The sequence below is a fragment of the Peromyscus eremicus genome, chromosome 9 (genome assembly GCF_949786415.1).
Source record: "Peromyscus eremicus chromosome 9, PerEre_H2_v1, whole genome shotgun sequence".
Lineage (NCBI taxonomy): Eukaryota > Metazoa > Chordata > Mammalia > Rodentia > Cricetidae > Peromyscus > Peromyscus eremicus.
Genome location: NC_081425.1, coordinates 78,525,942 through 78,539,681, shown reverse-complemented (window position 1 = coordinate 78,539,681; position 13,740 = coordinate 78,525,942). Strand labels below are relative to the sequence as shown.

General features: G+C 39.4%; 1 protein-coding gene across 2 annotated transcripts in view; it reads right to left on the bottom strand.

Moving 5' to 3' along the window:
* Positions 1 to 13,740, bottom strand: part of Adk (adenosine kinase) — a 408,688-nt gene that overhangs the window by 60,180 nt on the left and 334,768 nt on the right. For both annotated transcript variants that reach the window (XM_059273845.1, XM_059273846.1), the window contains exon 9: positions 5,089 to 5,203. In XM_059273845.1, the coding sequence (XP_059129828.1) occupies positions 5,089 to 5,203 (115 nt within the window). The remainder of the gene's footprint in view (positions 1 to 5,088; positions 5,204 to 13,740) is intronic.

Genomic DNA, 13,740 nt, shown 5'->3' with positions numbered 1-13,740 from the left:
AATTTTATTTATTGAAAAAAGTTAACCAGAATATAAAAGGAAACCAAGATAGGCTATACATTGTAGCCAATGGCAGTACCTGTACTACAAATGAATATTGTAGCCATAGGAATGTGGATGGAATAAAGCAGCAGCTTAAGTGACTCCAGATGACAGACACTTATGTGCATCTGGCTCTTTCAAGGGTATGAGGGGCAACAACTTTATGATGGGACAAGTAAAAAATGCATTTCAGAATCTAAGGCAAGAGGGAAATACATAAATCAGAAAAGGGCAAAGGCTGGAATGAGCCTTGCACACACGAACAGCTTATTATAATGCATATGCATTTTCTTAACTAGGGTGTAAGGCGGCAAGGCCAGTCATCCTGTTTCCAACCCTTTTGGAACTGAGGCTACTGGTGAATATGGGGCACCTCCTTGTTAGATGAGCGTTGGGATCCAAACACCTACAGCAGGTGTTTGTAACTGTTAAGCCATCGTTCTGAGCCCTATAATCTGCATTTTTTTTATTGTGTGCTTTCTGAGTTTTATGCTTACTACGATTACAATAATACAGACTCTTCATTATAGAGTGATGGAGAGCACTTAGTGTTTTCGTAGAACATGGAAACTGAGGGATGAAGTAGTAAGTTTATTTAAGGACTCAGGAGGATGACAAGTAACCTTAACACCTCCATTTACCTGTAATGAAATAACATAGGACATTGTTAGATGTATCTCAAAGGTGGAAATAATTCAATCTGTAGTTTGTCCAAAAGGGTCAATGAGTTCTAGATAGTTTTTCCTATCTTCATACATTTTAACAATTATTTTATGTATATGGGTGTTTTGCTTACATGTATGTCTGCATACTACATGTGTGCCTGGTACCCAAGAGGCCAGTAGAGGGCATCAGATCCCCTAAAACTGGAGTTAGAGATGGTTGTGAGATGTTTTCTGGGGGATGGGAATTGAACATGGGTCTTCTGATAGAGTTTATGTTCTTAAGGGAGTGCTATCTCTCCAGGCCCCTTGATACTTTACATTTTATTTTTAAAATATTTTTATTTATGTGCCTGTGTGAATGTATGCTATATGCCACTGAGGGCACTGGATTCCTTGGAGCTGGGGTTACAGGTGACTATCCAACGTGGATGCTGGAAACTGAGCTAGGGTCCTCTGGAAGAGCAGCACATACTCTTACTGACTGAGCCATCTCTCCAGTCCCTAGTCCTTGATACTTTTTGATTGAGTAAAGAAAACGAGGAATGTATCAAGGCCTGACTTATTGAAGAAGATGTTTGGCTATTCTGTTTCCATCATTCCACAGAATCATAAAACCTGGCCATTTAGTCATTTCTTTAACTGAATGATTCTCAAAGTGAGATATGAGAATAGACAGCACAGCTATATCACCTAAGGGAAAATTTTCTAGAAATATAGCTTTCCTCCAGATCCTTCTACTGGCATTCCTCACACAACTCCCCGAGGATGCCTATTCTAATGTGGCTCATAGTGGGACTGTCAGAGTGGGGAAGACACTTTAAAAAAAAGGGAGGTCTACACTTACTCAAAATTTACTAGATGATTTGCATACGACAGCACCGGCCTTTCAGTTATAAGTCTCTATGAGAAAAAGTGGTTCCAAAGATCATATCTCAAAAGAGAGAGGTCTCTAGAACGAAATGCCAAGGGAATTGATTTTTGTTAACATTGTTGCTAAATGCCTTAAACTTAACAGTGTGATCATTTGAAAGTACTCTGCAGTGTGAGGTTTAAGGCACACCGAGTCCTAATTAGTGTTTTAATAAGTGTGTTAGCACTGTCTTGTACCATTCTGGAATGTCACTTATGGTAAATTAAGGGACACTTTCCCTCCCTATCTTCCATTAGTATTTTAGTGCTGGGAGGTGGGAAAAGGCTGATCCATATTCAATAGGAAAGGAGGGAAAACAATAACAAATTGGCATCTCTTCTGTGAATTGCCCCACAGGCCAAGCATTTTTATGTTCTTAATCATTATTAAATGACTTAACATGACACCCAGAGCCTGGCGAATGATTGCATCCCGACATGAGAACGAATTACAAATGAAATGAAAGATCAAGCTGTATTAGAGGACTGCCTCTGGGAAATGAAAATCTTTAATTCTCTTTTATTATTGACATTTATTTGGCTGCCATGAATAACAACACAGCAAAGAGATTCAGCTACGCTTGTGCACCGAATAGCTTATCCCAGGGCTCAGAACTGCATTAACATTTATCATGTTTGCTTTTGTCGCTGACACCACTGAACAGATTCTCTATCCATCTTGAATTTATCATGCATCGCAATATACTGCATCCTCTAAGTTCATTTTCATACGGCAAGAACAGCAAGATTAGCTAGTGTCTTGCCTCAAATAAATTCCTGATTATAAGCATTCTTAAGGGTGGTTTAATAGATTCAATAAAGCGTAAAGTAAGTTCAGAAAAAAAAATTCAGTTACAAGATAGGGAGGCTAAATTGCAGTCTGGAGAAAATTATGCAAATTGACAGTGAGGAAGACACTTGTATGATACGTGTTTCTGGCTACAGGAAGACTTAAAAAGAATGTCTTCACAAGGAGTAACCCAAAGGCTTCTAATGAATCTGGAAGTAGCATTCCATTTCCTGTAAGAAGCCTGCATGGTTTAAGACAGGAATGGGTCCACACACTGTAAGAAGACAGTGATCTCATCTGTGTCATGCAGAGATGTTCTTTCATGGGTTATTTCTTTTCTCACGAAAATTAACAGCATGTCTTTTCCTGTCACAGCAATGAAGGATTGCGCATTACCTGGTGCCTTTACTTACATGATCTTCCCTATTTTTTAAACCCCTCCTAGAATTCAAGGTTTAGTACTGATATTTCTCTATTTGGGAAAGTCACTTAACAAGGGTGGAATATGTTTGAAAAAAACAAACAAACATTTTTTAGTTTTTCAATAGTTTTCAGCATTGAAAATGTCAAATATATACATGAACAGGTATAACGGCACCATAATTCCCCCTGTATCCAGTGCCCAACTTCAACAGTCAACAATCAACTTCTGACCAGTTCATGGATTTCACTTAATTTTTCCATCCACTGACTTCTTTTAAAGCAAATCTTTTGTCTTTTGACAAGTCTACAACAAGAAGGTTAAGTAAATTATTTCTTGTGTCTCTCTTTACGCAAATCGGTCAATAATTTCATCAGTGACTCTTTCCAGGTTTTATATATTTACTTTGTTAAAAAGGTACTTCAGGGGCTGGAGAGATGGCTCAGCAGTTAAGAGCACTGACTGCTCATTCAGGGGACCCAGTTTCAATTCCCAGCACCCACGCGGCAGCTCACTACTGTCCGTAACTATATTTACTTTGTTAAAAAGGTACTTCAGGGGCTGGAGAGATGGCTCAGCAGTTAAGAGCACTGACTGTTCATTCAGGAGACCCAGTTTCAATTCCCAGCACCCACGTGGCAGCTCACTACTGTCTGTAACTCCAAGATCTGACACCCTCACACAGACATACATGCAGTCAAAACACCAATGCATATCAAAGGAAATAATTATTTTTTTAAAAAGTCACTTCAGTAGATGTGGTGGTACACACTTACAATCTCAGCACTTGAAAGGCTGAGACAAGAGAACTGCTCCAAGTTTGAGCCCAGCCTGGGTACACAGAGATGACAAGGAGAGACTGGGCTAGTGAATGAGAAACTGTATCAAAAACTCACACACAAAAAATTACTTTCAGTAGGATGCCTTTCTTCAAGCTTTGTTGGTTTTTTTTTTTTAAAGATTTATTTATTTATTATGCATACAGTGTTCTCTCTACACGTATCCCTGAAGGCCAGAAGAGGGCGCCAGATCTCATTGCAGATGGTTGTGAGCCACTAAGTGGTTGCTGGGAATTGAACTTAGGACCTCTGGAAGAGCAGTCAGTGCTCTTAACCTCTGAGCCATCTCTCCAGCACCGCTTTGTTGATCTTTTATAAGTCAACATTATCCACAAATGAGAAGCATAATTATACTTTATATTTAGAATACATTCAACATTTTATGTATATTAATTTTATTTTGTAGATCTTTAAAGATTATGTTATATTCAGTGTTCAGCTGAGTACTGAAAAAACACATTGGTAATAATCATATTACTGCTTATAAAAATCATTAACTAACTGCTTAGATTTAAGATGAAACATTCAGACAGAATTAAAAGACTTATATTTAGCTTGAATAGTAGCTAAAATATAGCCTCATACTGAAAGATCTTAATTATTTTAACCAATAATGTTTGTTTATTAGATGAAATTCCTATTTAATATCTATGACTGCTATAAAAACAGACATGAGATTTTTTCCTTCTTGAAAGAAAATCTGAAGTTATAATCAGCAACCTGGCTCTTTGGGAAAGCTGAGGCAGGAGGATTACAAATTCAAGGTCAGTCTGGGCTACACAGGTACTGAAGGTCAGGGAGGGGTATTTAGTGAGACATTCTCTTAAGCTAAAAGGTTATATAAAATAAAATGGCTGGGGATATAACTCAACAGTGGAGCACTTGCTTAGCATGCATAAAGCCCTAGATAAGATTCTCAGTGTTGGGCTGGGTATGAGTCAGAGGTGGGTGAATCTCTGTGAGGTAGAGGCCAGCTTGGTGTACAGAGTGAGTTCCAAGATAGCCAAGAATACATAGAGAGACTGCTTCAAAAAATGAAAATAAAAATAAATCCCTAGTATTGCAAAAACAAAACAAATCAACAACGACAAGGGAAAAAAAGACAGAAGAGGAAACATTTCTGGATTTTACTTACTCATAATCGAATAAATGCATTTTATTTTGATGCAAGTGTTTATATGTAAAATGTATTGTTTTTGAAAAGAAAGTATTTCTGGACTAAGAAAATTCCCCCAAACTTCAAAAGTAAACAAGCTACATCAATTGACTTTTCATAAATTATAATCTTGAAAGGAAAATTATTCCACAGGGGTTGAGGGAGGATTATCAAAGTCAAGCTGTACGAAGGACATGGGAGACAGAACACAGAATGTTGTCACGACTGATCTCTTTAACACCACATTAGCACACAGCTCCACGTACCTGTAGCCACGATAGTGTCATCTCTCCCTTGCGTGAAGATCACGGTCCGCTGCCTCTTGGAGTTCACCTTTGGAAGAGCCTGTGCCTTTCTGGCTACTTCTTTAATGTCTTTAGTCTATTAAGAAGAGGGAAAAAGTCACAATCAGTAGAGGAAGGGAAAATTTTCTTACCATGTTAACACTTTTGCTTCTGTTGAGGATCGACCAGGGAACATTTGAAAAGAAATTTTAACCACACAGAGAACAGCACATGAACTCCTGGGGAGCCCATCATGAGTCTGCCCAAACTTCACATTTATGATGGATCTTATTTCATCTTCACCTTCAATACCTGCCGCCATGCATTTTATTTCAAAGCAAATCTCAGGTGCTTCATTATTTAATTTATAAATGTGTAAATATGTTATCTCTGAAAGATAATGACTAACACACCACACACATAAGCATGAAATACTTTAAAACATTTTGCCTGACTTATGAAAGGACCCAGGTTCAGTACCCAGAACAAAAACAAACCCAAACTTCTTAAATCTCCTGCTACTCAGCACAGTGTTTTTGGGTGGGGACGTTGCCAGTTGGTCAAGTCGACTGCCTGGCCAGCACAAAGCCCCAGAAGTTCCCACCACAAGAAAAAAGTCCTTATCACCAGCAAGTGATTATCAAGTCAAATTTCAAATTTAAGAGTGTTTTAAAGACTTATTCATCGTTTTTGAGGCAGAGTGTTCCTGTGCGGCCCAGGCTGGCCTGAAGCTACCTGTATCTCCCTCTACAGGCTGGAATTACAAGTGGGAGCCATTATGCCCAAGTGAAGTGAGTTTTTCTTTCCTAAAATTTTTTTTTGTTATTTTAAATGTTTACCGAATATGATTACAGCTGGGGTTACCCAGAGAAATCCTGTCTCAAAACAAACAAACAGCCAGGCAGTGGTGGCTCATGCCTTTAATCCCAGCACTTGGGAGGCAGAGGCAGGCGGATCTCTGTGAGTTTGAGGCCAGCCTGGGCTACAGAGTGAGTTCCAGGACAGGCTAATCAGAGCAGTTACTACCTGCTACATCATACTTTTCCATCTATCTCGACCCTTGTACTGTAATAAAGTTGTTATTCCCATTCTCAGACAAGAAAAAAAAAGCTACATAGAGAAACCCTGTCTCAAAAAACAAAAACAAAACAAACAAAAGATAACAAACAAACAAACAATACCCAACCAAAAACAAGCTATTTCTCAAAACCTTAATGCTATTTTTCTTCTTCCTGCCTCCCTTCTCTCTCAAGGCAGGGTCCCTCCATGTAGCCCTGGATGTCCTGTAACTTACTATGTAGACCAGGCTGGCCTCCAACTCACAGAGATCCGCCTGCCACTGCCTGCCAAGTGCCGGGATTAAAGGCATGCGCCACCACGCCTGGCTCTGATGCTGTTTTTCATATTATACAGATATAAAACTTTATATGGTAAACACTTTAACTTGAAATACAAGATTATGGAGCCAGGTGTAGAGACCCACACTTTATAATACTAGCACCCTGGAAGTTGAGGCAGGACAGTAAGTTCAATGCCAGCTTGGACTATCTAAGAGAGACAGAGAAGAAGGAAGAAGAAGGAAGAAAGACAAAAGGAAAGAAAGGAAGAAAGATGAAATAAAAAAAAGAGGCATTAGTTTTAAAAGTCACATTTTCAACCATTTTATTATCAATTAATTGTGTGCTTTTGAGACAGGGTTTCATATACCTAGGGTGGCCTCAAAGTCTCTATATAGCCGAAGTGGGGTTTGAACTCCTGTTCTCCCGCCTTCACCTCTCAGGTGATTGCTCGGATTGCAGGCCTAGATTACTCGCCCAGTTTATGTGGTGCTGGAATGGAACCCATGGCCTCACTCATTCTAAGCAAACTCTATACTGACTGAGCTACACCCCTTGTTCATCTTTCCGGCCGTCTTAGAGAAAATCCAGGACTTTCACTGGATGCACTTCTAATGCTGGCCATGGATCGGACATTTCAGGCAGTTGGCTTTATCACTGTGCAAAGTTTCACACGTTTAAGGAGAAAGAGACACAAGCCAAAGGAGAAATGTTTAACTCTCTAAATGTAGGATATATAGGAAGAAAAAAAAATGACATAAAAAAGAGGGAGACTTAGTAAGCAAAGCAGGAGTCGTAAGAGCTTACAACAGTTACAGACAACACAAAAACATTGATATGTCAGAAAGTCTGACAGCCAGGCATGGTGGCATGCCTTTAATCGCAGCGCTTGGGAAGTGGAGGCAGGATAATGAGTCTGAAACTAGCCTGGGATAGCTGCTCTTTGTTGCTTATTTTAAAAGAGAAGAAGCCTGATCTCTGATAAGAAAGTAAGTACTGACGGGCGGCACTGGAGAGATATGACGTACAACGGAGGCCCTGCTGGCTCATTCATGGCCACCAGAATGGGCACATGGCGCTAATCAGAGCAGTTACTACCTGCTACATCATACTTTCCCATCTATCTTGACCCTTGTACTGTAATAAAGTTGTTATTCCCATTCTCAGACAAGAAAAAGAAAGAAAGAAAGAAAGAAAGAAAGAGAGAGAGAAAGAAAGAGAAAAATAAAGAAATTCCTTAAATTTTTGGAGATAGACTATTAGAAATTATTAATAACAGCTAAAAAGACCCCAAATGCCATATACTAACAATCAATGTTTTCATTCTGTTAAATAATGCACATTTCACTAGAATGACTCATCTATATTAAGCCAATCTCCTTAGTACAAATGTATTTTACTACTAAAGGATTTCTATGATTACATATAGTTCATATTTAATAAAGGGCAGAGGTATACTGAGAACAGTCTTATGCACTAGATATGTTTTGTAAAAATCAATTAGGAATACTTATTTATTTTATTTTGTGTGCATGTGGCAGTCAGAGAACAACTTGAAGGAGTCGGTTCTCTCCTACCATGCAGGCTGTGGGCATTAGGCTCAGGCTGGCGGGTTTGGCAGAAATTGGTAGTAATGCCCACTGAGTTACCTTGCTTCGTTTTTTTTTTCATTTTTTGAGTTGAGTTTCCTGCTACACTGCCCAAAGTGGTCTAAACTCCTAGATCTGAGTTATCCTCTTATTTCAGCCTCCAGAGTAGCTGAGACTCCAGGTACATGCCACTGGACACAAGCAAAAAAAAAAAAAAAAAAAAAAATTAACAAACGAAGTTTTCAAAATGGTATAAAGAATAATTTTTCAGAACTTATTTATTTTTATTTTATGTGCATTGGTGTTTTGCCTGTATGTGTGTCTGTGTGAGGATATCAGATCTTGGAGTTACAAACAGTTGTGAGGTGCCATGTGGGTGTTGGGAATTGAACCCAAGTCCTCTGGAGGAGCAGTCAGTGCTCTTAACCCCTGTGTCATCTCTCCAGCCCTGGAAGAATAAATCAATGGTAAGAGTCCATGATTTCCTTTTACCAGCTCTTTGGGAAGACACGGTTTACTGTCAGAGTTTGGTAATTTAATAAAAGAAACTTAAGTCTCAAATTTAATCTCATAAAAGTGGCAATTCAAGATTGAAATAAACTTTTCAAATACAAGCCAGAAACTTTTCTAGATTTATGCAAGCTTTATTTTGATTGTCTCCACATCCACAGTTCACATCAAATCTTTTTATTGTTCACTCCAGGATCACTGTTAGTATGTACCTAATCCAAGTATCTCTCTATGTATTCAGGAGCAACTGCTTGCTTGTAAGAAATGCTTTCATGTAGTGTAAATCCTTTCTCAAAACCTCAGTTTTTATCTTCACAACACTATAGGTTGTAAGTACACAGTATTGCCCCTCTTCATCTCCTTAGGTCCTTCTCCCTCACACATAGGATCTCCCTAACAGAAAGATGCAATTACGAACACTTCAGAATATAGCAAACCTAGACTTACTGATAACCTTGAACAGGTTCATAAACATCTCTAAGACTCTATTTACTGACAAAACCCAAGGAAATACTCTACTAAAAGATATTGGAGCTGGGGGTGTAACTCAGTGGTAGAGTGCATGTTTGGCATGCACAAAGTCCTGGGTTCAAATCTCCCTTTATGATACTTACCAGAAAAGAAAAAAAACAGTAATTTTATAGTGGAGAGAACTGATAAACATTGCCTTAACTAATAATCAATTGATACTAAAATTCCTGGACAAAAGAGGATATTGCTATAGTCCCCAAAACTCTCCTCTACATTATTTTCCACTGTAATGGGAAGGAGTAAGTTACAAAGGGTAAACTGATCAATACCACCTTAGCCCAGTGATCAAGGTTAACATCACCAGCAATAAGACTTTGTGACATCATTTAACCTCCCTGATATGATACTCTGAGAAGAGCACATCACTTCTGTGGTTTTCCTGTTAAAAATGTACAACGTCAACCCACTCAACACCAGACACACTCTAATAGAGAGAGGAACATTCTACAGAATGAAAGACCAGGACTTCTCAAGTATCGAGGAAGGACTGAAAAACTCTCATGGACTGGAAGCTGCTAACAATCCATGATACAAATGTAATGTGGGATCCCATGTTAGATTCCGGAACATGAAAAGAAAAAAAGCAGCCTGAGGCAGCTAAGGGTGCTTGTTGCCAAGCCTAATGAACTCAATCTTCTGAACCCACAAGGTAGAGGAAAAGAAATAACTTCCCAAAGTTGTTCTCTGAAGTCTCTATGCACGTATGGATACTCCACACAAATCTAAGGAAAACAAGAGAAATCACTAGCAAGATCAGAAAATCTATCCCGTTTTTGTTTTGCACTGGGTGTATGTTAATTTTCTGATTTTGGCCATTAAACTTTGGTTATTTAAGATGTTAACAGAAGCCGAGCAGTGGTGGTGCATGCCTTTAATCCCAGCACTCAGGAAGCAGAGGTAGGTGGATCTCTGTGAGTTCAAGGTCAGCCTGGGCTACAGAGTAAGTTCCAGGAAAGGCACAAAGTTACACAGAGGAAACCCTGTCTTGAACCCCCCTCCCCCCAAAAAAGATGTTAATATTAGGGCTGGAGAGATGGCTCAGTGGTTAAGAGCACTGGCTATTCTCCCAGAGGACCTGGGTTAAATTCCCAGCAACCACATGGCAGCTCATAACTTAACTGTTCCAGGGTACTGACACACTCTCACAGATATACACGCAGGCAAAACACCAATGCACATACATTAAAAAAAAAAAAGATATTAACAGTAGGGGAAGGAAGGTGAAATGTTATGTGGGGATTCTGTTCTGTTTTTGCAAATTTCTTTATTTTTTAAAAATTATTTATTTATTATATGTACAGTGTAATGTCTGCATGTATCCTTGCAGGCCAGAAGAGGGCACCAGATTTCATTACAGAGGGTTGTGAGCCACCATGTGGTTGCTGGGAATTGAACTCAGGACCTCTGGAAGAACAGCCAGTGTTCTTAACCGCTGGGCCATCTGTCCAGCCCTGTTTTTGCAAATTTTTAAAAACTAAAGTTATTTTACCATGAAAAGGTGAAGTTAGGCATGGTGGTGTATATCTTAATTCTAGCACTATGGAAAACATGGCAGAAGGGCCCTGAGTTTGAGGACAGCCAGGGCTACACAGCACGACCTTATCTTAAAAAAAATTAAAAATAGCTGCTGTCCCATGACCACTCCTATAATCTTAGGATACAGGAGGGTGAGCAAGGAGGACCTTCACGAATTCTTGGTCAGTTGGGATCCATAGTGAATGTAAGGCTAGCCTCAACTATCGGGAATGTGATCCTGTTTCAAAAAAGAGAGAAGGCAGGGCTGGAGAGTTGGCCCAGGGGTCTGGCAGAGAACTCAGGTTTGGTTTCCAACAGCAGCATGGAGCTGCGCACAACTGCCTGTACCTCCAGTTCTAGGCGACCCAAAGCCCTCTCGGCCTCTGCAGGCAGTAGGGATACATGTGGTGCACTAAGATCCATACAGGCAAAGCACCATACACTTAAAATAAAAATAAACAAAAAACAAAGACAGAAATGTTGTGGAGATGAAAGCAGATAAGCAAAGTTGAAAGAGCTTACTGTATTTATTGTATGCTAATGCAATACTAATTTTATTCTTCTTAATGACTCTCATTTTAATTCTGCCTAAAACTTTCAATTCCATAAGATCCTCCAATAATCCCTAGGAAGGGCCTCAAAAATACCGAGTACTGAAAACTCATGTACTCTATTCAGGAGGAAAAAGATAACGAGGGGGTGGGGGCAAGAGACAAAAGTTCACAGAGTGGAGTTATGACGCATTACAGGGCTCTAAAGTGAGTAATCTCTAATTTTAATTTCCTCTATCTTATTGGCCATGTATATGTCTCTAAAATATTCACCTGGCCTTTTCTACCCTAAGCAGTAGGTCTATTAGTACATTTCATCTTGCAGATGAAGAAACTGACTCACAGACATGAAGTATGTTGACTGAGGTTATTAACACAAGCACTGCAATCAGGATGACTGTCCCCAGATCTGCCTCTAGGAATCACAGTGTCCACAACCACCACTTCCAGGCTACCCATGGACTATGTTGCTTCTATGAACCCTGGGATGTGCTTTTTGCTATTATCACAGAAGTATAGACTGCTCTTCCTCAGCCATTTTTCTGCACATTCACAAGTTAATCCTGATCTTTATTTAAATGTGCTTTTTTTTAGTTGTATTTTACACCATAAACTCCAATGTTTAAATGTTTAGACATTCCCCCATTCTTCAAGGCCATTCTGAAGTTCAACTTTTCTTCCAATATGCTAGAACATGACAGAGAAAAATGTGGTTTGTAATAAAGAATACCAGACTGGGAGAGTTAAGCTCTGGTTATACTGGCAGTATACATGAGCTGTGTGAACTGGAACAGGTCATATGGCCTGGATTTCATCTGTTGAACTGAGTATCTACCTCTCAAGGTTTCGGGAAGTATTAAATGTATCAGTGACATATTGGAAAAGATTATACAGACTGAAGCATTTTATTAAATGCAAAACTGGTTTTATCAGCACTGGTTAGTGTAGTATTATCTTCCAAATTAAAGACTCTATTTTCTTGGACCAGCAAAATGGTTTGGTGGGTAAAGATGCTTGCTGCTAAGTCAGATGACCTAGGTTTGATACTTGGGGCCTAAATGGTGGAAGGAGAGACCAGATTTCCCCAAGCTGTCCTTCGAACGTCATACCTGCACGGCAGTATGTGCCACCCAATAAACGAGTGAACAATTCCTCTTTGTAAAGAACACATTTTCTTCACTCCGTTTTCACCGAGCAGGTGACACAGATGTTCGAACACCTTGTCCCAATCTGTCCCGGCTGTGGCGTTCCCACACACCGCTCACTGAACTAAACTGTTTTCTGTTTTGTCTTCTAAACAGAATCTTTGTAAGATTATGGCGTTCAATCTCCAGTCAGGTCTCAGGATGCCCTCCTCACTCAACCCAACCCAGAGACAATGTCTTGTGGGGTGCATAGTCCATCCTGTTCTTTCTGTTGGGAGGTCTTTGTACTTGTTTCCTCTGTTTGAAATGTGTCTCCTTGTTTGACTGCTTAACTACCCCCGCCCCCACCACTGCTAGACAGCTGTTTGTCAAATTTTAGCTTCCTTTTCCTTCCTTAAACATCTGATTATTATTGGGAGGGGCTCAGAAGACAGTCCTGAAGAACTGGTTCTTTCCTTCCACCTTTTCCTGGGTTCTGAGGAATTGAACCCTGGACTTGTCAGGTCATTTCTTTTTCTTCCCTTTTTTTCTTTTTTGGTCTGTAGGTGGCATCAAGCATATCAAAAGTGCTCAGTAAATACTTTTAATAAAACACTGAATGAACGCCATTAGAAAACTACATGGTGTGTTTTTCCTAATCTGTTTTTAAAACTGTCCTCTTTGGGGCCCAGACCCCTCAGAAAGCATGGGCATATTCTCCTAGCTAGGAGGACCTGACTTACAACTTATTTTTCAGAAACTGTGATGGTTCACTGCAATCCTAAAATTTGTAAAGAACACAGGAACCTAAGAATCATCTTAGAGATTTCTTTGGGAACCATTACTTCCTGAACATGTTTTGTAGATTTCTCCTCAGTGCTGATTAATGAAACGTTTTGAGATACTGTATATGTTCGGTATCTGCACCATCTAATAAAGTAGTCATCATTCATACAGGCAATAGAGGTCTAGAAATGTGTGTAGGCCAACAGAGGCTGCATTTTATTGTTTGAGACAGAATTTCACTATGTTGTATAGACTAGTCTCAAACCTATGGGCTCAAGCAATCCTCCTGCCTCAACATTCAGGGTAGTTGGTACTACCTAATTTTTTTAAATTGAAATTTAAAATAAATTTTATTTAATATTAAACAATCTTAATTTGAGCAGCCATGTATGGCTATTGGATCACACAATTCTGTACTTTGGTCGTTGAGTGTTATAAGATGATCGAGTCCTCACTGGTCAGAGAGAGACTGTAATTCTAAGATGTTCTGGGTTGTAAGGGGCTGAGGGAAGAAGGAAAGGGAGTGAGATCACCTTGTTCCCTCAATGGATAGAGTATTCTACTGTAGACATCTACAAGAAAAGGAACATTTTTTCTTGAAGTAATGTTGAATAAATGACTCAATAGGTTTGAATTCCTTTCAGAATTTGGTACATATTCGGTCTGCAGAGACAACAGAAGTAACAGAGAA